The following is a 27,522-nucleotide window of genomic DNA, read 5'->3' as shown; positions in this document are numbered from 1 at the left end:
AAACAAATTGTTACACATGTATGTCTGTCTACTCACCATTATATTGAATAGTCTCTGCTGATAACATGTATACACTCATGCACTTTAACTTATAGTATCACTGATTGCACATCTCCCTATGTCAATACTGTCCATTTACAACTCTGTTTTTGTACATTTACATTTAATCTTTCATATTTTAGACTAGCAATGCTAAGTTAAATCCTGGTTGTATATATTCCCATTCTTAGTTTTGATATTTTTAGTGCTTATTTACTTTGTATTTAATATTATATTGTGTTTAGATTTGCTAATATTGTGTTTTTTTTAACTCATTGTGTGTTTGGACAACCTGCTGCTGTAACGCCACAATTTCCCAGTTCGGGATCAATAAAGTAATTCTATTCTATTCTATCACCAGGTTACAAAAGCACTTCTAATTTCTCCATCAGGCTCTTCTTATTCAACCACTTACTGTACAAGTTATACTTTAAAACATTCTACATTTCTGTATTCAGAAACACAGTATAGTCAAGTGTAAACAAATATGAAGGCAATGCTAACAAAACTCAAGAAAGCAAATGAAACACATTTTGTGATATTTCAGCCAGGACACATTTGTTTAAATATAAAGATGAACACATATGTAAGAAAGAAAAAAAACAGACTCTATGATTTTATATATTTTTTATTTATTTCTATGAACACATATGACTAAATACAAAGAAGCACGTTCCACTCGTGATTCCAATTGTTTGTCCATTACATCAACCATGTCACATACGAAGAGTTGGGGGGGAAAAATTCTGTGAAATATTAAGATTTAAAAGGCTAATGAGAACATTGGACTCGGATAAAGTAAATCAACTTCTGCAGTTAGAGTGGTAATGATACCATATCATTTATCAGGACGTAACATAAAGTGGAAACTTCTGAACTCTTTCATGGACAAAACTGATGTTATACCAAGTGATATTAACATCATATACTTTTTTATGTTAATACTTCACCTACTTACTTAACCTGAATAACGCTTCTGTAAACGCTCAGAATTCACCAGTGCTGTAAACATTTATTCTAACCACTGCAGAACAATCTGTCTGTCTGAGCTTCTTGTACAGCAGCAGGAGCAAACCCTCCTCCTCTGACGGCAGCCAGATACCACACCAACATGTTTCACATTTATCACAGCTTGCAGGGCAGGTACTCCAACTGCAGGTGTTTTTAAATGGGTGGAGAAGCAATGATGTTATTACCCGTCATAGAAATCATTCTTAGATGTTGGATAATGGAAAACTTCTCATAAAGACACAGCCTGTGATTTATTTTGGTGCAGCTACCCTCACAGATGGCACACTGTCAATGCACCCCTGCAAAGAGACAAGCTGCAGTGAGCACAGGTTGAGCTCTTCCACGGCCACAGATGTGAACTCAGGAGTTGTCGGAGGGAACATGCTCGAAGCCTTCACTCTCCCTCACCAGCGCCCTCTCCAGGATGACGCGGCCTTCTTTGTAACGCTGGCTCTCCTCCGTGGCGAACTCGTACATCCAGCCCACTTTGCTGTTGCAGTTCTTGCAGCTGACGTCCCGCACCATGTGTCTTCCCGTCAGCATGACTCTGTCCTGCACCTCGCTGTGCTGTAGATTCACAACCTGGAGGGCAGCAGACAGATATCTCTCACCGGAAAATGTACTGATTTGTACTGAGTCATTTTTTTAAAAGGTCATTTTTGCAAGTTTTAAAACTGTCTTTAAAACGTGAAAATTGTACAAGCTGATGATATAATCAATAAATTCAAGTGTCTTGGTTTGAAGACTGTTTGAATTCATTTCATTAAAAAAAAATTGAAAAGAAAATTATTATTCAAACACCAGGCTGATGTGGTTACTTAATTATTGTTTGTGTTATTACAAAAACTAACAAATAAAATAAAACTAAAATATTGATTCTCTCAGTGACATTAAAAGGTGAGAAGTTACTCATCTTCACAACTGAGGAGCATCTGAGCATTTGTTTGCGTTTTAGCTTTAAACATTTTGTACCATATCATTTCCAAAGACATCCTAGTACATCATCATCATTAAACAAATACTTTTTGACATTACTTTGTAGCGCTTACTATGATAAATCATCAAATAAGGGAGTGTCTACAAACAGATTACACAGTGTTTAACATCAATACCTCTGTCATCAAGTACTTTGTAACAAAGTTTAATCTGTTGAACTAACAAGTGCAACAGGAACGTTATGTTTGATCCAGGTGAAGGTGGTGATGTGTTTAGGCTACCTTGTTGAAAAGGAAAGCCCGGCCGGTTGCTCCTGTGAAGCGTGTCGAGATGAGTTCTGCACGGTTTGTCAGAATGGTGTCACAGTTGGCACAGGAGAAGAGGCGAGTCCCGCCAATGTGGTCCAAGAAGATCCGGCCCATGTTGATGACTGCTGCCAGGGAACAAAAGATATTAACGCAAATAACTTTAAACAAACAAGTGAAACAGCCTCGTAAGAACACGTGACACATCACGCTGTTGTATTTGGAAGGCGCCGCACAACCCAACCAAATACAGCTGCAGGAAAAAGTATGTGAACCCTTTGGAATTTCTTAGCTTTCTGATTAAATTGGTCATAAAATGTGTTCTGATCTTCATCTAAGTCACAACAATAGACAAACACAGTCTGTTTAAACTAATACCACACAAACAATCATGTGTTTTCATGTTTTTGTTGAACCACAACATGTAAACTTTCACAGTGCAGGGTGGAAAAAGTATGTGAGCCCTTAGGCTAATGACTTCTCACAGAGCTAATTGGAGTCAGGAGTCAGCCAACCTGCAGTCCAATCGATGAGACGAGATTGGAGGTGTTGGTTTAAAGCTGCCCTGCCCTGTGAAAAACACACTCCAGCTTTGAGTTTGCTGCTCTCAAGAAGCATCGCCTGATGTGAACCATGCAGGAAATTTAAGCAGACAACTAGTAAACTCCTAAGGGTTCACATACCTTTTCTTGCAACTGTAAATACAACAGGAGAAAATGGTATTTAGGGAGAGTATTTGGGGAAAAACATGAATGACCCCTTCATGTATCTGGTTGTGTGAGGTCATGTTGAATATTGACTAACAGCAGTCTTTTTAATTAATGTGATCAAGTAATGGATTAAGACGTTCACATCTGGTCCTTTTTTCCCCCATTAAAAGGAAATTAATTGGCTTTTCCACAACAACCAAATTAGAAAATGTGTACAATACATTTTGTTAAATGAAAATGACAAATTCAGCCTTTTGGAAAGTTACATTTAAAGGGATTAAGGACATTAATGTTGAATTATATGTGATGCTCAATCCTGATGTTTAAGGCTACTGTTGTATTTTCTTTCACTAACTTTAACGAATGTTAAGACATTTGGATTACGATTTAATGCTAAGATTAGAAATAGTGATGAGCTTTAGTCACACACTGCTGATGTTTGTTTTGTAGGACTCACTTCATGGGATGTCAACAACAAGGTAAACAACGTTACACATCACTGCGGATTAGCATTGTGTCCTTAACTCGCAAAAGCTGTGAAAACATTAGTAAATTAAAAACCTACAGTTTGCTTGATGGTTCGTCAGAGAAAAAGCAGCTTTGTCAGAAAGAACTACAAAAAGGCATCCACATAACAGCTAGCTGAAAAGGCCACACGGTTAACTCGAAGATAAATGTCTCACCTCGAAACGTAAACAAGCGGGATGGCAGTCGCGTCGAGGCTGACTCTTCACCTCTACGTTTTGGTTATTATCGAGTGACTACAGACGTCCACGAATCCCCTGGATCGACTTTGATTAACAACAACAGAGGACAGCAGTTGATGCAAACCAGTCAGCTTGTTTTTGCCTTGCTAGCATCAACGACAAACGGGATGGTTCGCTCTGAATTTCAGAATAAAATCACCGTTGCAAATATAAACTGAGACACTGCCGTTTAAAGTCGCGCCTGCCTTTTGATAATGATCACAATCACAGTTAAAATCAATTGGTAGAATAAATGCACAAAATTTGAGTCCAAACTTCCCTGCTGGTAACTAACTCTTCTTCCAATTACAAATGATTTCTTTTATTTTGAAGGCCGAGTCTAGCCAATGTTTGAAGCGAGCAGCTTAGTGCCGCTCCAGATGATGGCCACATGAGGGCAGCAGAGCGCACACGTACTGGATGCTGCATGATGAGTGCTACATTTTAAAGATACATGAATTATTCATTTCAAATATAGAAACTCCTTTTTCTACATGCTCTCTGTGTTATTTTAAATTTGTAATGTGCCCTGATGTTATGGTTTATTGAGGATTTTTAACCTTTTTGTTATTAGTTTTTAAGTGAAAATACAGTGTTGTGACAAGTTTTACAAGATCTCTATATCTTCTATAGGAGTAAAACAGAGAGCAGATAGAAGCTAATAAAGGACTAAAAAGTTAAATACTTCAATACTTTTAAAAGAAAAGTGTTTTAAAAGAATACATTCTTTATTTTAATGATCAATAGCCTATACTGAAAAGTATAGAAGCCTAAAAAAACCCTTCAGAAGTTCAGTCATACTTTAGACCAAAAGCTACTGGGAGCAGAAGAGAGAGATTCAATTTGAGAGACTAAATTTTCCAAATTACTTGGCCTACAGAAACATTGTCATATTTGGGAAATTTAGACAGTGTGCAGCAGTTTCCTGTATTTTTTGTTGGTAATTTAAAACAAGAAATTACCCAAATTGGGTGCCTAGGACTTCTATCTTTGTTACCATGTAGAAGCAGGGATGGACTTTTTAAAAAGAATTTACTGGAAATGTATTGTTGTGATGAGACATTGTTGGTAAAAGACAACCCAACAGGCTTTACTGCAAACCATTTTAATCCCAACTTGGATCCTGTCCTGTTCCACCTCGACCAGTCCAGCAACTTTTGTTTCACACTGAATGCCTATAGTGAACTAATTCCTCCCGTGGCATTTCATATGTCTTCACCAGATTGTTCAGAGAAACTAAAATCCTCTGTGAAGTTATATGACAGTCAGCCAAAGGCACTAGCAATGTCCCAAAATACCACAGACTGCATCTGGTGCCTGATCATGTTTGTGTGCTCTGAGCTGCCAGAAAAGCAGCCATCGGTAACATCCATCTGGTGGTCTATTGCCGCAGTGAGTGGATAACAAGGCAGCCCTGTCTCCTAAAAGTTTGTCTTGTTTCTTAGTACTTCCCTCTGCTTTGATCATTTGCGAAATAAAACAGAATCATAAATAATATCTGAGAAAATCTTTCTACTGTAAACTGAACTTCTTCTGTTCTTATATTCTGCTGAAGATTTCCTGCCCTCCTCAAAGTTACTAATAGATTCTTCTTATTTCCATGTAGAGTCCCTTTAAACGTCTTCAATGCCATCTCTATTTATTAATTGGCTGCAAATGTTCTCAGTCAGTCAACCAATCACCTACAAGTAGGTCTGCAATTCAATTCAATTCAATTCAAAAAACTTTATTTCTCCCCGGGCGGCAATTCAAAGGCACACAGAGCACTAAATTAACAACAGTGCAAGTAAACAAAACATTTTAACCTAAATATAAAGTGTTAATTTAAATACAACTTAATCAAGATCTGGTAAATGGCCTCACGTGATGTCACCTGAGTCAGATGGCTGAAAAAGTTAAATGTAGTTGTGAGACACACGTTTGAAAATAAAAACACATCAGGGGGACAGACACAACACCTAAATCTGTGACTTCACTATAGGAGGTGTGCGGTGCATTGTGGGTAATGTGGTTAAAGAAGGAGAATGTGTGGTTAATCAAAGACACGTCTGATTCTGCTGCAGTGATTTAAATACTTTCCTTTTAGGGGTTAGTTGTGAGAGTACTCGATTAACAGAACGATTACCTGATCAATGAAAAATTATTTGTAAGTGATATTTTATGACTTGTTTACGCTCAGCTACTAGGATTTACTCTCATCCGACATATCAATTCTTTGAAATAAATGAGAGAAAACAAGTGTTATATTTAATTTTTGTTATATTCTCAATATTTCTAATAGCCAACATGTATAACACAGTTATGTAAAAAAGGAAAATTACAGAAATATTAACAACAAGACATCTAATTACTAATAATTGAAAATGCACTGTGAGATAACCACACATTTTCTTTGTAGAATTTCCTCTAGTCTTTTTTTTTTTCTGTATCTAAACATGCTTGATTTATCTTTTTTTCCATTCTGGTGGACCGCCTATTTTTTTTTTTTTTTTCAGTAAATCTTAATTGTTGCGCCTTTTTGACCTAAGAAAATGAAGATGGTGGATTCATTCCAATCTGTCTTCTTCCAGTACATACAGACAATGACGGTGTCTGCTTTTTGTGTGTTTAAGAAGTGTGACTACAGGACAAACTGTTCATAGATCAGAGAGATAGAGGCCATGCTCCAGCAGGAGGTTCATAAAGAGTGAATGTCCTTGAGTGAAGATAACAGACTGTAAAGGCAGTGTGACCTCATATCTGGATTACTGTGATCATGATTAGAGTTCTGTGCTGCGTTTAAGGTCTGGACAAAATGGAGAAAAACATGACTGTAAACTTTCTGGACTTCTGCTGCTTTAAATGTACGCAATACAGCGCATGACGGGTGTCTGACTTCTCCAGTTCTCCAGGTTATTTGTTTTCTTAACTTCTTTGCCCTTCCTCCTGACCATCACCTCTCCAATCAGCTGGAGATAAGAGATACCTTTTCAACACTAAAGAGTCACTGTTACATAAAAAAAGGATATTTCTCCTGCTGTGTTTTGGAGATGAAAATAAAAAGGTATAAAGTGGGCATGTCAGCCTTAAGAAAATCACATTCAAATGCCATTATTTAGCCTATCTTTGTCATAAGATGCCTTACTTTTTTTTTTAATAGCATTATAAGATTAAAATCCCCCAGACAGTCTAACAGGAAGCTGTAACAAAAAGCACAACAGTGTACATCCATCCTGTAACATACAGGACTCAGCATGTCTTCTACATTACACTAACTGTGCTTCTCAGCTGTTAACTGGTTCGGTCTGTCTCCTCTTTAGAATGAACGTAGACATTTTTTTATAATTAATGGCAAATAACTTATCTCAAATTAAGCCATGGTTGGTGGGAAGAAAAGTGTTTCTTCTTTTACTGTACTCATAACATCTGTAGAAAAAAAAGGGCTAGTAACCATTACCCTTTTGGATAATCCTGCCCCATTCACCTTGTCAACCTGTGTTTTTAACACATCTGTTCCCACAGTTAATCAGTCTACAGAGTGGTGTGAGTCCTGACCGTGTATTTATTGCTGCAGTGAGGAGGTCAAGAGTACATGCCAAGGACATACTTATATATCAGGGATTAAAGGATTATTGGGAAATACCAAGACTACAGTCAAGAACAACAACAGGAGAAACAAGAAGGCTGGCTCTGCCTAATAGATAAACTATTGTCTCCAGTACATGACGCCATTTAAAACTCTTAATCCTTCCACCTACGAGTTTTTCATCAGAGAGTTTTCAAAAGATTGAAGGCTGAGCTGATTTCACTGGACAAAGCCTGGCTGTGGTTTATTTGTTTCCATTCTTTTTTGCTAAAATAATCTGACGAGCTGCTGGCTGAAGCTTCATATTCACTGCACTGATGTGATGCTGATGAGTGCTTTGTGGGACGAGCCTTTTGTAGAAATGTTCTGACTGAGATTTGAATAACACTTCAAACACAGAAGCTGTCCCTGGTAAAACACACGCTTGTTTGGCCGTCGTTCATTCAAGATGGAGGGATGCTGTGTGTTCTCAGTCAAAGAATCAAAGCATCCGGGGATTAAACTAAAAGACAAACTGAGAGTGAAATCATTGCCACAGGAAACAACTGAACAACTGAACTGAACTAAATAACTGAACTCTGATTGTTTGATGCACACAGGCAGATCTGAATCATAACCTCAGAGCGGATTCATTATTTGACAGTGTTTTATTCACCTTCGCCTCTTCTCTTCTCTGAAACATGGAGAGATGTCTCATGTACTGCTCTTCTAACTTTGGATTCAAACTCCATACCTCTTCATTATGATTGATTATGATTGTTTCTCTTCAGCCCAGTGGTGTCAGAAGTATAGAAGTATATAACATCGTGACTGCAACAGAACAAAGTTAAAATTATTGGGTAAAGCAAGTTACAAGAAGGTAGACTTAGTGATGTTATCTCATTGATTGTATCTATGATTCTGACATTAAGCGAAGGTCAACAAAAAAACTTGAATAGAGCAAGACTGAAAACAACTTTTCTTATGATAACAAGGGATCATTTTCATGATGTCACTTTAGTATTTTATTTTTGTTCACATGTACATGATGATAAAGTCATCTATGTTTTATTTTTTTAATTTTTTTTTACAAAAACGATGATACTTCAACCAGACTTTTTTTGACCGGGATGGCCAAACTGGGTTACTGACTTATACAACACAAGATAATGACAACATTTGCTTATTTTTTAATGGCACAAAAGGAAGATTTATGTTCAAAGTCACAATTTAAAGTACATAATAAAATTGCACGCAAACTCCTGTACAGTCTGACTTGCAACATTTTGGTCACATTGCCAGTTAGTTTTTTGCAATTAAGACATAAGTGCATTTCTTTCCCATGCACCTGTCTTAAGAAATAGATGTCCAGAGTTTGCGTTTACAATTTAAAGTACAAACAAAGGAAAACATGCTACATTGATATGTAAAGAAAACTACAAGCAGCCTTGGCAAGAAATGAAGACCTAATAAATTATCATAAGTCCCGCCTCTGTCAGGGCAAATAGCCGATCACATTTGAGGATTTTTGGGATGGCACCATAGGGATTAAATTTCTAGGGGGGCCCATGCCACCCCTGGCCACCCTCTGGACAACAGCCCAACAGTATTTCGACATCGATCTTGTGGTTTGAGAAATATCTGCAGATATATATATAGATATATATATCTATATATATATATATATATGTTATATTATAATGATTAAAGCTGCGCTATCAGAGTCCGTGTTTCATTATCAAACCTCACGGCCGTGTCCTTTGCACAAGCAGGCCAGACCCTCCCCTTTGTGTCCATTTATGATCTGCAGCGTTTGTCATTATCAGTGATCCTGGCCAGGTATAATTAATCACATAGACACACAGCCAAACAGAGAGAGAGAGAGAGAGAGAGAGAGAGAGAGAGAGAGAGAGCAGAGAGGAAGAGAGGCTGCACAATCACAGAGAATCAATCAGAGAAAGTCACAGAGATGATGCTTCCACGGCTGCTTCTGATCAGCGTCCTCGGGTTCACATGGACAACAGGTTCCTGCTGTTTGTTTGATTTCATGATCACCTTTGTCGATTTCAAGTTTTTCTTTTAAGGGACCTTTTTGCCTTTATTGGATAGGACAGCTGAAGGGAGAGGAAATGTTAGGTGGAGAAAGTAGGGACTGACATGCAGCAAGGGGCCGAGGCTGAATTCGAAACCCACAGCTGCTGCGACAGGGACTAGAGCCTCTTTTCATGGGGGACACAACATAACCGCTAGGCTATCGGCACTCCCACCTTTGTTGATTCTTGGAGTTATTTTTAAAAAATTGGACTTTAGAAAATAGCTTTTTTAAAACTGCTATGGAGGATATAAACATAAATCATATTGTAAAGTTGAAAGTAGTCATCACTGGTATATCACATATTGGTTGGAGCTGGATTTGGTGATTCTGAATCAGAGTTGAGCCTCACAGGAGAAGAAAGACTCTGAGAATACCTCTATGAAAATATGCTGGCAGCTGAAATCCAGTATAAATTTGCACTTCAGTTGTGAGTCATAACATTGATGTAAAATGTAGGTTTATTTTTTGGAATCCCTTTTAGATTTGATGATAAAGTAAAGATATTCTTCCCACTCTCAATCAAGTCTGTATTTAATCGGTTTTTTTTTATAACAACAAAATGTATCTTTATATATTCATGGCTCATCAGTTCTTTGTTATGTGTTGAGCTTTTTCATGAGATAGAGTCAGTAGACCGAGGTGGAACTGATTTTCTTCTATTAGATCTACTGAACAAACAGGTTGTATTCAATAAAGTTATGTATTTTTGTTTTCAGTGACTGGAATGCCTTGCTCTCAGATGTTTCCCTCTCAGTCGCCTCCTTCAAACGGTGAGTGAAATAAAGACAAAGTTAATGATACGTCCACTTATATGAACCGCTGTAGGCTGAGTGAACTGCTAATTGTTGCTTTGGATGGACACTGCACAGAAGTTCTGCAGAGAATATAAAACCTTTTGGTTCACTTAGTTTAACAAACAGCTTTTATATGTTGATGATGTTTTGATAAGCACAAAATTACCCCACAGTCCAAAGACAATTAATATCTATAGAACAAAATTAACCTTAAGATGCAAAGAATGAAAAAAAAGTCAAGTTTCTGCACATTGACTTGCGTTTCTTGCAGTGTTTACACAGAGTGGCAATACTACTTATGCTGTGATAATAATTTGAGTTTTTCGACTTTGTGTTAATAATGAAACTATAGGGAAAGTGCTGATGATAGACTGAAGGGATTATTTCTTTCTCTGTAGTTAACAGCGTTAGACCTTCAGATGTGGCCGTGCTCTCCTCCGTTGGACTTCACATGCACAGGTGAGAACAGGTCAACAGTTTGCTTCATCCGTAAGTGATATTAGCTCTGAAGACGACTGAAATCTAACCGTGTAGTAACATAATGGCACTCGTGTCTTTTCTTTTCCCTGCAGCACTGAGCTCTCCACGGTGGTATCAAGACTCACAGGTATAAGATTCAAAATGTGTTTCTGTGTGTGTGTGTGTGTGTGTGTGTGTGTGTGTCTAAAACCAGTTTTTATCTAATGCTGCCTCACTCGGCATGTCTTCACTGTTGTGCTGAGTCTGAAACTTAACTTTCACTTAAAATGACATGAGCTTCTATCACACTACTGTGTGCTATCTTTACTACAATGATAATCTACATGAGCCGTGATTATTTGAAACAATAGACCCTTATGTACTCGTCACACGTCAGGCCCGTGTGCTGTTATCTTTTCTGTAAAAAAAACACAAAGTACCGCCGATACTTCATAGAGATAAACACAGACTAACACAGTGCAGAATGGTTGATCAAAGTGTTATTAAATGCAATTTAATTAAACAATTTCCTCTTATTAAAGTGTGCACTTGTTGTTTTTTTTAGCCTTTTGGAAAAATGTACCACTGTATTGTTTTTAGGGACAATTTCCTTTATAAGAATGAGGATGTTTTTTGTATTTCATTACAAAATAAGTTGGCCATAATGTATGTTTGCATGTTTAATTTTGTTCTGTTTCTTATGTTAACACATCTGCACCACATAGGAGAAGAAGCTGTGTTTATTTGGTGTTCATTTAGTGTCCGTCTTCCTCCTTCAGAGCTGCTGACCCTGTTCAGTCCTGCACTGATCAGTCCTCTGTCGGATCAAACAAACCCGTACAGCCCTCAGTTTGTTCAAAACAGGTACAAACCCACAGACGTGTTACTCTGGTTTTCTTCCCATGATTTGACCAATATTTAAACTTGTTGCGTTTGATTTGCAGCTCACTGGTGGAGCAGGCAAAGGAAGTCTCCCGCTACCTCCAACACAATCAGGTAGTTCATGAAAGTACGCTCTCTTTGGAAAAGAATTTGATTAAAGTCACCTTTTGCTTAATTTGTCTTGTTAATTGTGATGACTCCACACTGAGGCTTGTTTGGGAGTGAGCATAAAAACTAACTTATGAATCAACTGTATTGTCTGCAGACGTTTGAATCAGCTGTTATTTTTTTTATTTCAGGTCGTTGATGTGGAGAAAGACTGGAAGATTCTCCTTCTCTTTGTTCAGGTGGATCAGCTCTGTCCCTGTGAGCAGCAGCAGGTAAGAAGAAGAACTGACAAGAAAGATACATGTGCTGTGTTTAAATCAAATCACTTGTTCTATTTTTTTTTTAACTTTCACCAGTCAAATAATGTGCACATGAAGGCAAGTCATGATGGAAAAAGAATGCTTAGTCGCTATTCTATCCCCTTCTTCAAACATTTATCAGTAAACCAAAACTCTGCTTTTGGAGACAGAGAAAACGTATATAAACTTGGACAATTGAGAGGTGATCTGAAAGGTTATTTGTGTCTCAGACTGTTCTTTGTCTGCAGGTTCAGTCTGTAGTCCGAGCCGTGGTTAAAGACGTGGATGAGGCTCTGCAGCTGTTGCACTCTCAGGTAGATTTAGAGTGACACAAAAGTATTCACAACTGCTGTGTTTGACATATATTAACACATTCCTCCACATTTTGTTTCACTCCCCTGTGCCACAGCTGAAGAGGACCATCGTAAGTGTGGCACTGTGGGATGGAGAGCACGACAGTTGCCAGAAAAAGTGAGTTTATACATAAATTATCTTTTTCTTTTTTCGGGTGAATCATCTCTGGCTTAACATCAATCCATCAATCATTATTTGTATACACCACAATTCATAACAAGCGTTCTCTCGAGACGCTTTACAAAAAGCAAGTAAAAGACCTTACTCTTTTTAATTTAATATTACAAAAGAGCAGATAAAGAGTGTCTCACTTACATCTTTAGCTTTTCGATGAAACAAGGCTTTTACAACAAGCCTTTTAGTTTATGACATTAAATATATGTTTTATATGTGACACAAGTCTGTCTCTATTATTTAGGCAGGTAGGTTTTTTAGCCCCTAAAAAAATGAATTTAAAAAAGAAAAAAATCACAAGACAAGCAAAAAACAACAAATGAGTCTCCTACATACATATGCCTACAGGGACTACAGATGCTAAATCAGCTCATAGCTAACTGTGGTTCAGCTAATTATCTGAACACTGTCCCTGTCAAAATAAACACAACAAAAAAATAATGTTAACAAAACAAAGAGATTTATAAAAGGAGCAATTTACCTGAAGCTACAGTAAAATCAGAGTTTAAGCGACATATGAAGATGTGATTCTCTAAACACAAACGTATTGAGTTGTTAACTCTCTCTAACTGACAGGATGTGCATGGAGACAAACAGTGAAGGAGAAGTCAGACTGCTCAGGGCCATGCTGAGTCAGGCTCTGCAGGTTTGTGTGTGCTTTTTTTTTTTTTTACATAATAAAATATCTGCCTGATGCATTGAGGGCGTTCGTTTTTTTTTATTTACTCTTTGAAACTTTTTGGTGACTTTCCATCTTGACTGCAGGAGTCCTTGGATGAGCTGCTTGTAAAGAAGAGCTGGTTCAATGACAGAGATGACTTCACTGTGATTCTGCAGGACACGCCGTTCATCCCAGACATTTCATCTGTCTCTGTGAGTCACAGGCACAAACTATCTCTCTACACCTTTAATTCATTCATTCATCTTATCTCCACTTAAATGTAATGCTTAATTGTGGTAAATCATTTTTCCACAATAAAAGTGCATAGCTTAAACTCTTACAGTATTTGATTGTTGATCTATTTTTCTTTTTTTATCATTTGCCTTTTCTTATTATTTATCTCTTTATGCAAGAACCCAGACATTACAAAGAAAAGGTGGAAACTAAGATGTTCCCAAATTTTAAAAAAAAGACCTATTTCCAGAGACTAAGGCAGGAAAGTGTTCACATTTCTGTAGCAGTCCTGTATCCTCTAGCTGGGAAAGCAAAAAGTGAAAACTGGTTTGATTGTTTCTGTTGTCACCTAGCAGTCTTATCTTTCACATTTACCCCGGAGTCTGATTGGACACACAGGTGCTGACAGGAAGTGACCAGAGGCACTCTAATCAGTATAGAAACCATCTTATAAGTCGTTGTTTATCAAACAAAAACCATCGTTACAACCATCATCATCATCAATAATATCAATAAACATCATCATTAAGTTAAGTTAGGTATTCATTAAAGAGCTGGGTCTTTAGCTTTTTCTTAAAGGTGCAGAGGGACTCTGCAGATCGAATGGAGTTTGGGAGTTCATTCCACCACCGGGGGGCAACAGAGGAGAAGAGTCTAGTCAGCGTCTTAGGACCCTGTTGTGAAGGTTGGATCAGACGCCTTTCATTGGCAGAGCGTAGTGGGCGGGAGGGAGATGAGAGAGTTAAAGTAAGGAGGAGCCGTTTCTGTCGCTGTTTTGTAAGCGAGCAGCAGAGTTTTAAATTTGATGCGAGCAGTAACTGCTTCTCAAATAAAGAAAACAGTGTGCTCCACTACGGTCTCTGCACACTAGAAGTCAAACTGACCGAAGAAGTTGAGACACAAATCACAAAGATTCAAAACATGGAGTACTTACAGTATTCCATGTGCGCCCACCCTGGGGGGACGGATAGCCTAGTGGTCATGTTGCCCACCCCATGAACAGAGGCTATAGTCCTCGTGTCAGTGGGCCGTGGGCTCAGATCTGACCTCTTTGCTGCATGTCATTAACCCTTCTCTCCTCCAAATGTTTCCTGTCTCTTCAGCTGTCCTATCCAATTAAGGCAAAAATATCTTCTTTTTACTTTTGATACCTGAGTAAAGTTTATTTTAAAGGTGCACTATGGAGTTTTGGTAGAGAAATGTGAAATGTGAAAGGTGTACAGATTCTGTGGTATATGTTCATAACTCCATACACAAACTGTCCTCAGAGGAACATTTGGTCCAGGGATGTCAATTGGCAAGTTCAATAAAGTTCACAGTGCAAAGTTTATACTGTATAATCAGAGCATGTTTAGTCGTGTTGCTTGGAATCAAGACAAATGCCAAAAAGATTTAAAAAATTGCCAAAGTCTTACGAGAGATGAAAACGCCCTCATCGTCTGTGATAATTCTACATGAGTGTTTGTGACACTGACAGATGCAGAGACTTGGTCATCGTACTGTAGATGTACTTTCTGTATCTAACTTGCGTTTATTTTTTTCTACAGAGTGGGAAGCCTCTTTCTGAGTCACAAGTGTCACAACAAACTGATAAACAGCTGGTGCAGATGTGGACAAACCTGGTGAGAAGAACTCTCTCTCACACACACACACACGCACACACACAAACCAAACGACATACAGAGTTGTTGTTCTCTGTGTTGCAAACATGAAAACAAAGAGTTTTCTGTCTTTCAGCTGCAGCCCACAAATGGCCAACATAACACAGATGACAATGGAAAGATCATCGCACTGCCATGTCCAACCGAGGTGAGAAACAATCTGTGCCAGACCGTACACACACGCTGTCCAATCAGCACGTCAAAGCCTGAAGTTACACATAACATGCTTGGAAAATAGATCCCACCTTTCCATGCTAATATTCCACCCTAACTTCTTTCCAATTTAACACCCAACGCTCTTGTTCCTCCTCCTCCTCCTCTCGGTTATCTTCCTCCCTCCCCAAAGCACCGACCCTTCCTGAGGACGGAGGGGAACTCTCCCTCGTATCACCACCATGGTGAATCTCCTCTCGTTCTCCCAGTGAGTATAGTGTCATAGTGAGCCTGATGGAGGCTTTAGTGTTGTGCGTGTCCTGTTTGGTTCTCAGCGTGCATGTGCTGTGTGTGTGCACTCAGTTTACAGGCACAGAGATGCCCTGTGAGGACTTTAGCACCTCGCCCTCCATACCTGCCACAGGTAAGCTGGTTTGGACATGACATGTTTGCTTCTAACAGGCGATAGGGCGACTTTTAGTTGACAGAAAAGGTCAAATCATGCTTTCAGGGAAGCCTTAAATGTACAAAGATAGACATTAGGGAATTAGGGTTCATTTGCCACGCATAGGTTTTTTTATATTCCAAGATCAGCAAATTTATGTTTGCTAATGAGATTTTTTATTATCTTTCAACTAAAAATAACAAACTTATATTATAACAAACTTTACTCTGTTTCATCCTTGTGTTTGTTTCTTGTCTATCACTTATCATTTCATAAATCGTCTTTAAGTCTGTGATTTCCTCTGCAAACGTTACTTTTTATGTCATTTTATGATGATGAGTTATCTTATGACGAACCATTTCTTCGTCCTTTCAAAGATTTTCACTGAACTACTACTTTAAAGTATTACTAGCTAATATTATTGCGAAATCATTACAGTCACAGGCGTTTTATTATCTAGTTGTGCAGCCATTTGAATGTCCTGCCATCATATTAATTCTTCTTTGTGTCCTCTTTCATTTTCACAGTTCATGAACTCCGGCCCGGAGATATCAAAGTGGTTGCTGCTGTGGGAGACTCTCTGACTGTACGTAGTTTTGTTATTACTTTCAGAGAATAGAAAACACAGAGGAAGGTGAAGAAGAAACAGTTCGTATTGTGTGAGATATCAACTATAAAGTACAATGTTGAAAACAAACATTTACTAATTACTGTATACCGACACTGGTCAGAAAATTCTGCTTATTGTTGAATAGAACAAGTGGAAACATTAAGTCATACTCTATACTGTGAGTTGAAGGACTATAGTTCCATAGCAACCAAACATAACTGTATGTATATATTTATACCTACAGTCTTTACTGTATGTGTATGTACAAGAGAGTAGATACATGTGGTAACAGAGCGTCTGAAAAGTGATATCGAACAACATACATTTTGAACACAGACACCATTTATTTGATAGGACAGTGGATAGAGTAGGAAACAGAGAAGAGAGAGAGAGAGAGAGAGAGAGAGTGGGGAATGACATGCAGGAAAGGAGCCACAGGTTGGACTTGAACCTGGGCCGCCCGCTTGGTGGACTACATCCTCTTAAAGGTCCCATATTATGCTTTTTCTGGTTTTATATGCCCTTTAGTGTGTTTTCCAAGTGTCCTGTGCATGTTTAGGCACATCTATGTGCAAAAATTCAAAGTCCACGGAAACACAGCTTCTCCTACGTCCTCCTGTTAGCTGTAGCATTAGCTGCATGTAACGCTCGGTTCTAGCCCCCCTCAATAAAAATGTGTCAGTCCGACGTCACTGTCAGTGTGAGATCACTGATCTAAGCCCATTGGCTCGTTGTGGCAAGCCCTGCAGCTCTTGTTGAAATTTCCGAGACGCGTGCTGAGCAACTGACCAATAACGACAGAGCGGATCGGCAGACCAATCAGAGCAGACTTGGCCCACGTGGGGTCTAACAGTGTGGGCTCAACAGAGTGTAGCTGACGGACTCAGAGCGTAGAGGGAGCAAGGAGGAGCAGTACATGAAAACAGACACTTTTTTATAACTTTAGTTATTGTGAACGTACAAAAGTAGATACATAGATTAAATATACGAACCCCAAAAAGGGCAGAATATGGGCTCTTTAAATGGGGCGAAACATAACCGCTAGGCCATCTGCACCCCACCCAGACACACATTCTTACCACATTAAATTTGAATTTCTATTTACTTCATTTGTTCAAGTTTTTTTTAAGACTGAGCTTCTCGTGATTGAAAGATAACCAGCACATGAACCAATAATGAAAATGGTTTAATAAAAGTCCAAAGACTACTTCCTGTAAATATTACAGAAATGAAAAGAATCCCATTTTTCATATCTACAGTAAACCGTCTGATAGAGGTCATAGAAGGTCATGTTACTAAAACTCTGTCCTGTTCTGTGTGTCAGGCAGGGAACGGGATTCCAACCAGCCCCAACAACATCCTGGGGGTCCTGCAGCAGTACAGAGGATTGTCCTGGAGGTAAGGCAGCACAGATACTGCAGAACAGAGCTCATATATATGTTCTAGAGTTTGTCTAATTATATAGTCTTATTTTAGTTTGAAAAAAATGTGATCATCATTTTAACGCTGCTCGTGTGTTTGTATTTTTTGCAGTATTGGTGGAGATGAAAACCTCACAAGTGTCACCACACTGCCCAGTGAGTCTCTTTGATTAATGCTTTAGATCACGTTAAAATAAGTTTCTTTATAGTGGGAAAAAAAAACCATGTGTATTTCTCTTCTCTTCCTCTGCTATCATAGACATCTTAAGGTATTTTAACCAGAACCTGACAGGCTACTCTCTTGGAATTGGTCAACAGAACACTCCTCAGGCTTCCCTCAACCAGGCTGTGACTGGAGCTAAGAGCAAGTACGTTTAGACAGAGGTTGTTTTTTGGGGGGTTTTGGCAGCTTTTTAAAAGTTTATTAATCAAATAATACAGTTGTTAGCAGGCCAAGACATTAAAAAATCTAATAATAAGTATGCTATTTTAAATATTCACATCAGGTTTTACTTCAACATAAACAGGAAGGGAAAAACATTGATACTCATGACTTTTAAGAATAGTGTCATCTATATATTTAAAAGTTTTCACAAGTGTGAAAATGAAAGTGCGCACTTTGATTTGGAATCAAAGTTATTCTGTTTGTATAAAATAAACTGAGTTTTTTTGTGTCTGTTTTTGTGCCTGTTGATTTTATCTTATTTGTATTTTTGATTTCAGGGATGTACCAAAACAGGTGCGAGCCTTAGTGGCAAGGATGAAGAATGACTCAGTAAGTTTATATGTTTATACAGATTCTTTACATATCGCTTATTAAAATCATCTTGCATAACTTATATCCACCTTGGAAAACGACATAGTAAGTCATTTTTGCCTCTAAGACGGCATTTGATTCAGACTTCCAACAAGCAACACCTTATTCATCATGCCTCTCATTTCACTTACAGTTGGAAAAAAACAAAAACGAAACACGACTCACATTTGCTCACAATCTCATGTCTTTTGCAGAGAATCAATTTTGAGTCCGACTGGAAGGTGATCACCCTTTTTATTGGAGGGAATGACGTCTGTGACCACTGCTACAACTCTGTGAGTACTAATGTGGAGTAATTACAAATTCATGAGTAATTTTCTTCCGGGGTTAAAAAAAAAAGGAACACCTAAAGATGCTTTCCTTTTCTCTACAGCTGCTCTACTCTGTGGATAATTATGTTCGTAATGTCCGTAACAGCCTGGATTATCTACATAAAGAGGTAAAATTTAATGGACATGCTGCTACCCTCTCAGACAGACACTGTTCAGTTTTTTTTTTTTAATCATCTTGGCCTGTCTCTGCCAGGTCCCCCGTGCTCTGGTGAACTTAATAGAGCCTCTTCATATTCTCCCGCTGAGAGAAATGCACACGGACGCTTCACTTAAATGTCCGACTTGGCTCGTAAAGTAAGTACCAGTTTTTCTCCCAGCCTTTCTGTAAAGCTTTCTGAAATATAAAACATTTGAAAACGTTTTACAACAGCACAGATAGTCATCATGGCTATCCATTAACTGGCATCTCATTTATAATCATAAGATGTGATGTAACAACCTTTTTTTATCTCTCCGGTGATTTATAGAATTCTGTGTCCTTGCGTTATCTTACCAAAGGCCAACTCTCAAGCTCTGCAAATGTTGGAGAACCTGAACAGAGGCTATCAGGTTGGAAAGAACAAAATATTCAATCAAAACTATGATCATTGAGATACCGCTTTATCTTCAGACACAGACACCTCTCCTTCATTTTTCTTTAAGCATGCACTGTCTGAGCTGGTGGAGTCAGGCCGCTACGATACTCGCTCAGACTTCACTGTGGTCATCCAGCCTTTCTTCAGAGAAATCATCGTTCCCAGACTGCCGGTCAGTAACAAAACTGTGTTTCTCACTAAGATGTCGTAAGTTTCATCAATGAGATGCTGTAGCCAACATATAACCATTAGTTATAGTGGCAGGATTATAAGAGTATCTTGCTCTTGATGTATTTTCCAAACTCTTACAGACTTTAGTCTTTTTATTAGAACCAGGACATTCACTGATTGGAAAAAAAAAGGTGGGTCCAATGGTTCTTTTATTGATCATACCTTTTGTCACAGGATGGCCGTCCTGATCGCTCCTACTTCAGTGCTGACTGTTTCCATCTCAGCCAGAAAGCTCACACGCTGATGGCCCGCTCCCTCTGGAACAACATGGTAAGAATCAGACTAGAGGGAGATCTTTCAGTTTACCTTTTGTGTCATAATTTGCAGAGGCGCTTAACTTAACAAACTTTTGGTTGGTGTTGATTTTGGCGCCCCCTGTGGACATATTTTGTCCTGCCCATGTAAGAACAGTGTTTATCAAATCAGATATCACGTTTTTTTTTTGTTAGTTAATTATAAAACTAAATATTAAAATAAATATTCAGCCATCATGCTCACTTTTTGTTTTCCCAGTTGGAACCTCTCGGAAATAAAACTTCCAAACAGGATTTTTCTGCAGACCCTGACATCAGCTGTCCAACCAAGGTAGGAAATCCATTCAAGTAGAGATTTAGTTATAACGATGAAGGTGTTTGTAAATTCTGTGATGACTCGATTAAGCGAGGGAATGCTCAGACGGCTGTTCAACGTCTAAGTGTACGATTCATTTGTGTTCCTTGGCTTCATCACTTCATCAAAGTGACTTACTGTTTGGTCTATAGACTTCACCTTACATTCGGACCTACAACAACAGTGATTACTCATATGCTGGTCCCCCTCCAACACCTGGACCTATCCAGGTAAGCACATAATCTGAGATCTCACTTTTATGACAAAATAAAAAATCCATTATCTGATTATAAAAATGATTAATGATTAATGATTAATATGATTAAAAACTAAACCTTGTTTGGCCGTGGATTCATGCTTGCACAAACTAAGATGTATAGATGTTGCATTTCCTTCAAGGAGCGTGTTGTTCTCTATTTTGTGACGTTTTATGAACTCAACTATTTACACAATGTGATTTGATGTTTCTTTCACCTTAGAACTGGGGAAGTGACTTCTCATGCGTGGACCTTGCTCCATCTGACTCTGTGCCAACTTTAGGTGACATGAAAAGTTCATTTTGCTGTTTTTTTCTGTTCACCAAGCAGAACTTCAGTTTTTGGATGTGCATGCTGTTTGATATTTTTGTATGAACTCTTTCATATAACTACAAAGATAAAAACACCACTGTTCACCTTTCTACTTTTAAACCAAAAGTGACACAGATGATGAAAGTGCTCCAGATGCTATTAAGATTTGCACAATTTTCTACAGACATCAAACTAATTTGAAAATGCTGTAATTACATTCAAAAGACACAGATAGTGACTTCAAGTGAGGGGGGAAATGACTACAGGAAGGTGGGGTTGATGGGGGGGGGGGGCAATCAGTGTCAAATATTGCAAAGTAGAGCGAGGTTGTTTGTAGTGTACCTTGATTTCAGCAGCATCGTCTCTTTCTTTTATCTGAAGTTCACCAGCTGAGACCAGCAGACATCAAGGTGGTGGCAGCACTGGGAGACTCGTCAACGGTCAGTGTCCTGCACAAAAAGATATCCAGATTATTTCTGGGTCAACTGTTAGACGCATATAAGAAAAGTGCACATCTTTCACCAATGTTAGCAATAAAGGACAATGAGTAATTGACAGATAACAATCACGCACATACTAATATATTATACTGTATGTACTGTATGTGTCTGGGAAAGGGGGAAGTAAAAATTGCAACTCAGCCCTTACTGTAAACCTGTAGGTATCAGCTATTTACTGCCATTGAACTATGAACTATCTAATCCATTTGTTATCAGCCAGATAACCATTGATGCTTACAGCTTTTATGTAGTGCTGTTCCATCTTTGATACCATAATTATCTTAGTAATAATCTCACTTTCTACTTTTTTTTTGTCTTCCAATGTGTCCTCTTTGCTCCCCTGTGTTCACAGGCAGGCACAGGCGCTAAAGCAAAGACTTTGTTTGACCTCAATAAGGAGTATAAAGGAGTATCATGGAGGTATGAGCTGCCTGCACAATACGTTAGGTTTAAGTGACTCTAACATTAGATCACATTGTATGTTCCAGGCTGATATGTTGTGGCTTTTTCTTCTAGCATTGGCGGGGATAAATCTCTGGAGACTGTCACAACACTACCAAGTGAGTATGCTTGGCAAGGAATAGTTTCTCTGAGTCACTTTATCGCACAAGAATTAAAAATCTCTCCAACATAATTCTGGGGATTTGTGTTTGTTATCTGCAGAGGAGCAGTATTTGTAGTATTGGAGATCTCTCAGCCAGTTGTAATCTTAATTGGGGACGTTTTTGCAAAACACTGGGCCTCAGAGAAAGAAAAACGCACACACTTGGAAATTGATTAAAAGAAGTGGAAAAAAATATGTTAATGAAGGGAAGCACTTTCGCCGCTTCCATCTGTCTCAACCTGGCTCTACAGTATGCGACAAAAGAGAGAGACCACACACAGTCATATATTTTAATTAGACTATTCTGTTACGTGGTTTTGAGCCATGAGAGGAGTCAGTGTGCATGCAGTGTTGAGTGTGTGTGTGTGTGTGTGGGTGAATGAGTACATGTCGTCAACACAGTATAATACAAACACATACTGACAGCAGTCTGCAGGTCAGGGAAGAGAGCGAGAGGACTAAGCAGGTCTGCTTTATGGCCTCCTAAAATCAGCCTGCTCATGTGTGTCGATTACAGAGTCCTCTCAGACTCCGCCCACATTTCCTGCAACAAGGGAAACAAAGCCAGCAAAGGGGAAGAACAGACAGGTAGAGAGGCCAACCCTGAGGCCGTCACACCTCATAAAGAGAACTTTCTTTTAGGGCACAAGATCTGTCACACAAGTTACATTCGTATGGGCGTAATCAACATGTTAAACATATAAGTACCTTAATCCAAATGACTAACGAGTTAAAACGACTTACTGTCAAATAATTTGTCTTCATTTCTGTATACGGCGCACCACTGAAAGCTGTGTCTTAGATTACTAGTTCAAAAGTCTATCCGTTGCAGGAGCAGAAACTTTACCTGCTACAGTGAAAAAAAACAATAGTGTGCTAAGTACCATACCTTCTTTCCCTTTCTTGTTGTAGACATCTTGAGGAAGTTCAACAACGCCTTAAAGGGCTTCTCCAAAGGCGTCGGCTCAAGACAGAAGGCCTTCAACATGGCTGTACCTGGAGCTAAAGCCTCGTATGTACATTTTCCTTTAGTTCCTCTTCCTGAGTGAAATGTTTCACCAACCCTGTCTTCCCTCTTACGCCTGCTGTATGTGCTTGTTGTGTTACAGTGAGATCCCAGCACAGGCCCAAGCTCTCATCAAGGCCATGCGGGAAAATAAGGTAAAACTGAAACCTACAAGAGACTGAATGGTTTTGATGGTTGCTGCTCTGACAGTTGTAATGCCAACCTCTTTTTAGCGGCAGTGAAACTGAACGTTAGCTAACAGTAATCACCTTTACTGTAGAAGATGTTTTTCAAAGGTGTCTACCTCCTCCATGCTCATGTTCTATACACTTACTACACAGGACGTGAACTTTGAAAAGGACTGGAAACTTGTCACAATATTAGTCGGCGGAAATGATCTTTGCAGTTACTGCATAGACCAGGTAGGTGTTCCTTAAACGCCATGTATTGTACATAAATAGCCCCGTTGATTTTGTAATGAAACTCAACATACTTTTTCATCTCTGCAGAATAATCTGTCACCTCAGAATTATAGTCACCACATCATGCTCGGTTTGGACATGTTACACAAAGAGGTAAGATATTATAAACTTGAAGTTATTGTCATCTGCCTTCCTTGGGAGTGCATGGGGGCCATGTTTACTCTTCACCCTCTTACCCCTCCTCTCCTTGTTTCTTTAGGTACCAAGGCTGCTGGTTAATGTTGTGGAGCTCTTCCAGATAGATACTTTGAAATCAGTTAAGGAGAACACACTTGGCTGCTCTCTCCTGCAGAGGTTTGTTTGAGCTGTTTTTGTGTGTTTTTCATCCTCCTCTCGTTGTGTAACATCAGAAGCCATAGGATATTGAGGCAAATCAAATCAACATTCACATTATTTTATAACGTTCAACGAGTCAACAGATGTTTGCAGTCCCCTCCAGCTTTCCAGACCATTTAAAGACCTCATGAAACTGAACTCGTAACTGCCTTGTTGGGGCGTATTTCCAACTAAAATGGGATATAACCAATCACAAGATAGAAGGCGGGACATAAAGTTGGGATTAATTTGATTGGATCTTTAGCGTCGACAAAACTCTTCCATTGGTCCAAACATTAGTAAACGCCGCTGAGTGCAGGATGAGTCATCAGTCCTTGCAAACGTTTCACAGGGAAGAGAAAATACAATTATTTTGTTGTAAAAAATATTCTTTTGCTTTTTTTTTTTTTAAATGTATTTGGCAGATTATGGGGAACATTTTTTTTTTCCTTTCATGGGGACTTTAAGCATCTTTTAGCTTATTGTTTTTGTTAGTCTGTAACTTTATGATTTTGTTCTGCTATGTGTTAGTGTTTTAAGCTGCAGCGAGTAGACTACAGAGAGCTCCACCAAACAGCACACAGAAAAGTGAATCAACTGGTTAAGATGCATAAACTGAAGAGCCCAATGTTTCCTTCAGGAATTAATGAATACCCAAAACAAGTGAAAGGAGAGCTGAATGCTGGACTCAATACAAGACCAAAAACATCTCCAAATGAAGGACTTTTTGCTTTGTGATTGCTGAAAGAAGCTATACGCAAGAACAACTTTAAAGGTCAAATGTCAAGTCAGGTTAATATTTGTTTGTGCTGCCCTCAGGTGGTTAAAAAAGGAGGAATGTGTTTAACCTACCAAATGTTAAGATGAATTCAATTGGTTTAGTTTGCCCTTAAAGGCTTGAAATGAGTAGAGACAAATGTTATCACATTCACACTTCGACCAAACAGCTTCAGTGGACGTAAAGTCGACATTGCGGTGTTTCTGGAAACATAAGAGTTGCTGGAAGTATCTTTGATTCAACCATTTTTATGCATTGACCTTAGCTCATTAAAGTTTCATTTGAGATCTGATTCCTCTTTGTTTCTTAGAAAATTTTAATAAATGGGAGTTTTTCTTTTACAGGACCAGCTGTCCCTGCGTCATCAACCCAGCTGAAAACTCCCCAGAGCTTGAAGTGATAAAACGTGTAAACTCCGAGTATCAGGTACAAGCAAAGAGCTCCTTTAAGCATCTTTTTTTGTATTTGCAGGGTTCCCTCTTTTATTCCTCTAAATTTCCTCTCTCTTTCCTCCCCAGGCTGAGATCCAGCATCTTATCTCTGGAAATCGTTACGAGGGAAAAGACGACTTCGCTGTTGTCCTTCAACCCTTTTTACAGAATACCTTTATCCCTCAAGTCGGGGTAAGTTACAAAAATATCCAGATTTATCCAAGCAATTACGTCACATTAGTATTAAAGGCATCTGTTTTTTAAAATGTGATCTCTTAACAGGCAGGAGAGGCTGACTCCAGTTTCTTCTCTGTGGACTGTTTCCACATCAACGAGCGAGCTCATGCTGAGATGGCCATTGCCCTCTGGAATAATATGGTAAGCGTGGAGGAATAATGGACCAAACTACAGCTCATTGATAGTTTTTTTTTAGGTTTTACATCATTGATCTTTCTGTCTACACAGTTGGAGCCAGTGGGCAGAAAGCAGGCATACAATAACTTCACATATGACCGCTCGAAAATCCATTGTCCCTCTGAGGTATGTGTGGAGAGAAGTATCAGCTCACAACTCTTTTTGTTACAACAACTAATTCATTTGTTTGATCGCCTAAAGTGTTCAATATTACATAATAAAGTATGAGAAGAAATGTATAATGATGGAAGTATAACAGGGCCATTTTGATAATAAGTTACTTGAACTTTTATCGTATCTCAAGTTATGCTGAAATGTAATTTTATATATTTTGATGTTTTTTTGGCTTTTATGTTTGTGATCTTTTTTTTAAACTTTGGATTGCATATTTGCAGAATGCTTTTTTTAATGTTTTTTTTTTTTGGGGGGGGGGGGGCATGGGAAAAGGGCGCGATTCTTTAAAACCGAACCAAAACCAAACCAAGACTTTATGAATACTTTTGTCCTGTTTTTTTTCCGACTTTTATGACATAAAGAAAATAAGAAAATATGTTTAAAAAAATCAATTTTGGATTTACGAATGGTCATATGATCAATCAAATAAACATTTTATTATTGCAGCCCTGATGTTTAAAAGACTTGGGTTGCTCTAAAATAAAAAAAATTATAGGCTATTTTTATTTTTTCAATAAATTATTATTTAATAATTAACACTTTGAGTCTTGTCAATACTAAACCTTTATCTGAACAATAATTTCACATACTTGTCTGCTCTGTTGTTTGTTTCCCTTTAGGCTAATCCCTTCATCTTCACTAAAGTCAACAGTGTACGAAGTCCACCAGTGACCATCACCACCACAGCCACCAGCTTTACCAGCCCTGCATCAACAGTCATTGTGCCTTTATGTCCCCCCTCTTTGCCTGTGTGGGTGCCAGTGATTGTGGGAATCCTATGTTCAATGGCTGGCATTATTTTTGCTTGGCTTCTTCTCTCCAGTCGAAGCAGTCGGAAAAACAAAGTGGAGAAAGCAGTGGAACTGAAGGGAACTGGTTTTTAATTGTTCCTACAACGCTGTATTTATTGTGATCATGATATTGAAGCCTTAAAGCTGCCTCGTAAAGTTTTTGACCACAAGCGGGCACAATGTCCAGAAGAAATACTTAGGGGCAACGCAGCGGCCTTCTTTCTTGCCAATTTGACAACTTGACCAATTCCTCTGTGTCTCTTTATCTCTCAAAGACACAGTTCTCTCTTGTGAAAAGTCAGTTCTGGTGTTTTGATGTGGGAGTAGCTGTTGTGATTTTGTGCTGGTGTTATAAGCTTTTGAAACCAAACACTTGGGTTAACCCTAACCCAATAATCTTGAAATTATATGAACAACTAACTTAAAAAAAACCGCTAAGAGATGCATAGAGTGGCATACTGGGGTGTACATTCGTTTTAGTTGAAGTGCAAATCGCACTGTGATCACATTTTAGAGAATAATGTGGTTTGTCTTGAAAATACAAATTTATTGTGCCTCAGGTATGTGAAAAGTTTTTTTTGTTTTTTTTACCTTTATAGAATGGTGTAGAATATTCAATACTGTACTGACCTTGATGAATCTGTTTGTTTTTTCTTTTTTCTTTTTTTTCATTTCGCTTTACAAATTTTTATTTATTGAGAAAATAGAACTAATTAAACATTGAAGCCATAGTTTACTAGTGTATACTTTGTGAACTGAAAAAGCAAGGAGTCGTGTGCCTTAAACTGTTTCTGGATATCTGATGTCATCATTTTCTAGGTGATGAAAAACACTCGATACAGGTCACAAATACACACAAGTTGTCTGTAAACTTAATGTGCAGGAAACAAGGAGATATAGTTTGATACTGAATGATTGTTGCAAATCCAAAATAGATTACATAGGCTATGTCAACAAACTTATAACCGTGACAGGAAATTATTCAATAAACCCATATCCAGATATGAGAGCAGTGATCAGGTCAAACCAACAGGTGTTGCAGCGATGGAAGCGGGCAAGAGAAGTGGTTCAGATAGAAGTGATTGTACCCGACCTAAAAAGCCTCTGCATGTTTCTAATAAGCTCCACGAGCAGAAACGTGCTCAAACTATAGGATCAATATTGGAGATGCTTTTTGAAAAATGGAGTGAGGTTAGAACACAGAAAGGTTTACAGACCCTTGCAGAGCTGGCTAAACACTGAAGCTTCAGTGT

At 38.5% G+C, this 27,522-nt stretch overlaps 2 protein-coding genes across 6 annotated transcripts; one reads left to right on the top strand and one right to left on the bottom strand.

Moving 5' to 3' along the window:
• Positions 1-651: 651 nt before the first annotated feature.
• Positions 652-19,848, bottom strand: LOC109979489 (protein yippee-like 5). 4 transcript variants are annotated; one of them, XM_065963739.1, is made up of 3 exons: positions 19,759-19,848; positions 2,268-2,419; positions 652-1,632 (listed from the first exon to the last, which is right to left on the bottom strand). In XM_065963739.1, exons 2-3 carry the CDS (start codon positions 2,406-2,408, stop codon positions 1,411-1,413), a joined length of 363 nt encoding a protein of 120 aa, XP_065819811.1. In that variant the 5' UTR covers positions 2,409-2,419; positions 19,759-19,848; the 3' UTR covers positions 652-1,410. The 4 variants fall into 4 exon arrangements, with proteins under 4 accessions (XP_065819811.1, XP_065819812.1, XP_020484010.1 ...); XM_065963740.1 differs by having other exon boundaries at positions 2,268-2,416; XM_020628354.3 differs by lacking the exon at positions 19,759-19,848 and adding an exon at positions 3,685-3,866.
• Positions 9,158-27,000, top strand: LOC109979702 (phospholipase B1, membrane-associated). 2 transcript variants are annotated; one of them, XM_020628470.3, is made up of 42 exons: positions 9,159-9,315; positions 10,103-10,156; positions 10,579-10,639; positions 10,753-10,787; positions 11,419-11,503; positions 11,584-11,635; positions 11,821-11,901; positions 12,177-12,242; positions 12,338-12,399; positions 13,033-13,102; positions 13,222-13,329; positions 14,899-14,973; positions 15,089-15,160; positions 15,359-15,433; positions 15,529-15,589; positions 16,138-16,196; positions 17,545-17,618; positions 17,754-17,797; positions 17,901-18,009; positions 18,365-18,416; positions 18,653-18,733; positions 18,832-18,897; positions 18,984-19,084; positions 19,258-19,339; positions 19,433-19,537; positions 19,771-19,866; positions 20,110-20,181; positions 20,358-20,435; positions 20,685-20,745; positions 21,156-21,214; positions 21,627-21,694; positions 21,791-21,834; positions 22,791-22,890; positions 22,988-23,039; positions 23,226-23,306; positions 23,394-23,459; positions 23,566-23,660; positions 24,804-24,885; positions 24,978-25,082; positions 25,173-25,268; positions 25,356-25,430; positions 26,099-27,000. In XM_020628470.3, the coding sequence occupies exons 1-42, from the start codon at positions 9,261-9,263 to the stop codon at positions 26,360-26,362; spliced, it is 3,279 nt and encodes a 1,092-aa protein (XP_020484126.3). In that variant the 5' UTR covers positions 9,159-9,260; the 3' UTR covers positions 26,363-27,000. The 2 variants fall into 2 exon arrangements, 1 of the variants encoding a protein (XP_020484126.3); XR_010668755.1 differs by lacking the exons at positions 25,173-25,268; positions 25,356-25,430; positions 26,099-27,000 and adding an exon at positions 24,322-24,438 and having other exon boundaries at positions 9,158-9,315; positions 24,978-25,036.
• The last annotated feature ends 522 nt before the right edge of the window (positions 27,001-27,522 follow it).

Source organism: Labrus bergylta, chromosome 15 (assembly GCF_963930695.1).
Source record: "Labrus bergylta chromosome 15, fLabBer1.1, whole genome shotgun sequence".
NCBI classification, from domain to species: Eukaryota; Metazoa; Chordata; class Actinopteri; order Labriformes; family Labridae; genus Labrus; species Labrus bergylta.
This window is presented reverse-complemented; position numbering and strand designations above follow the sequence as displayed.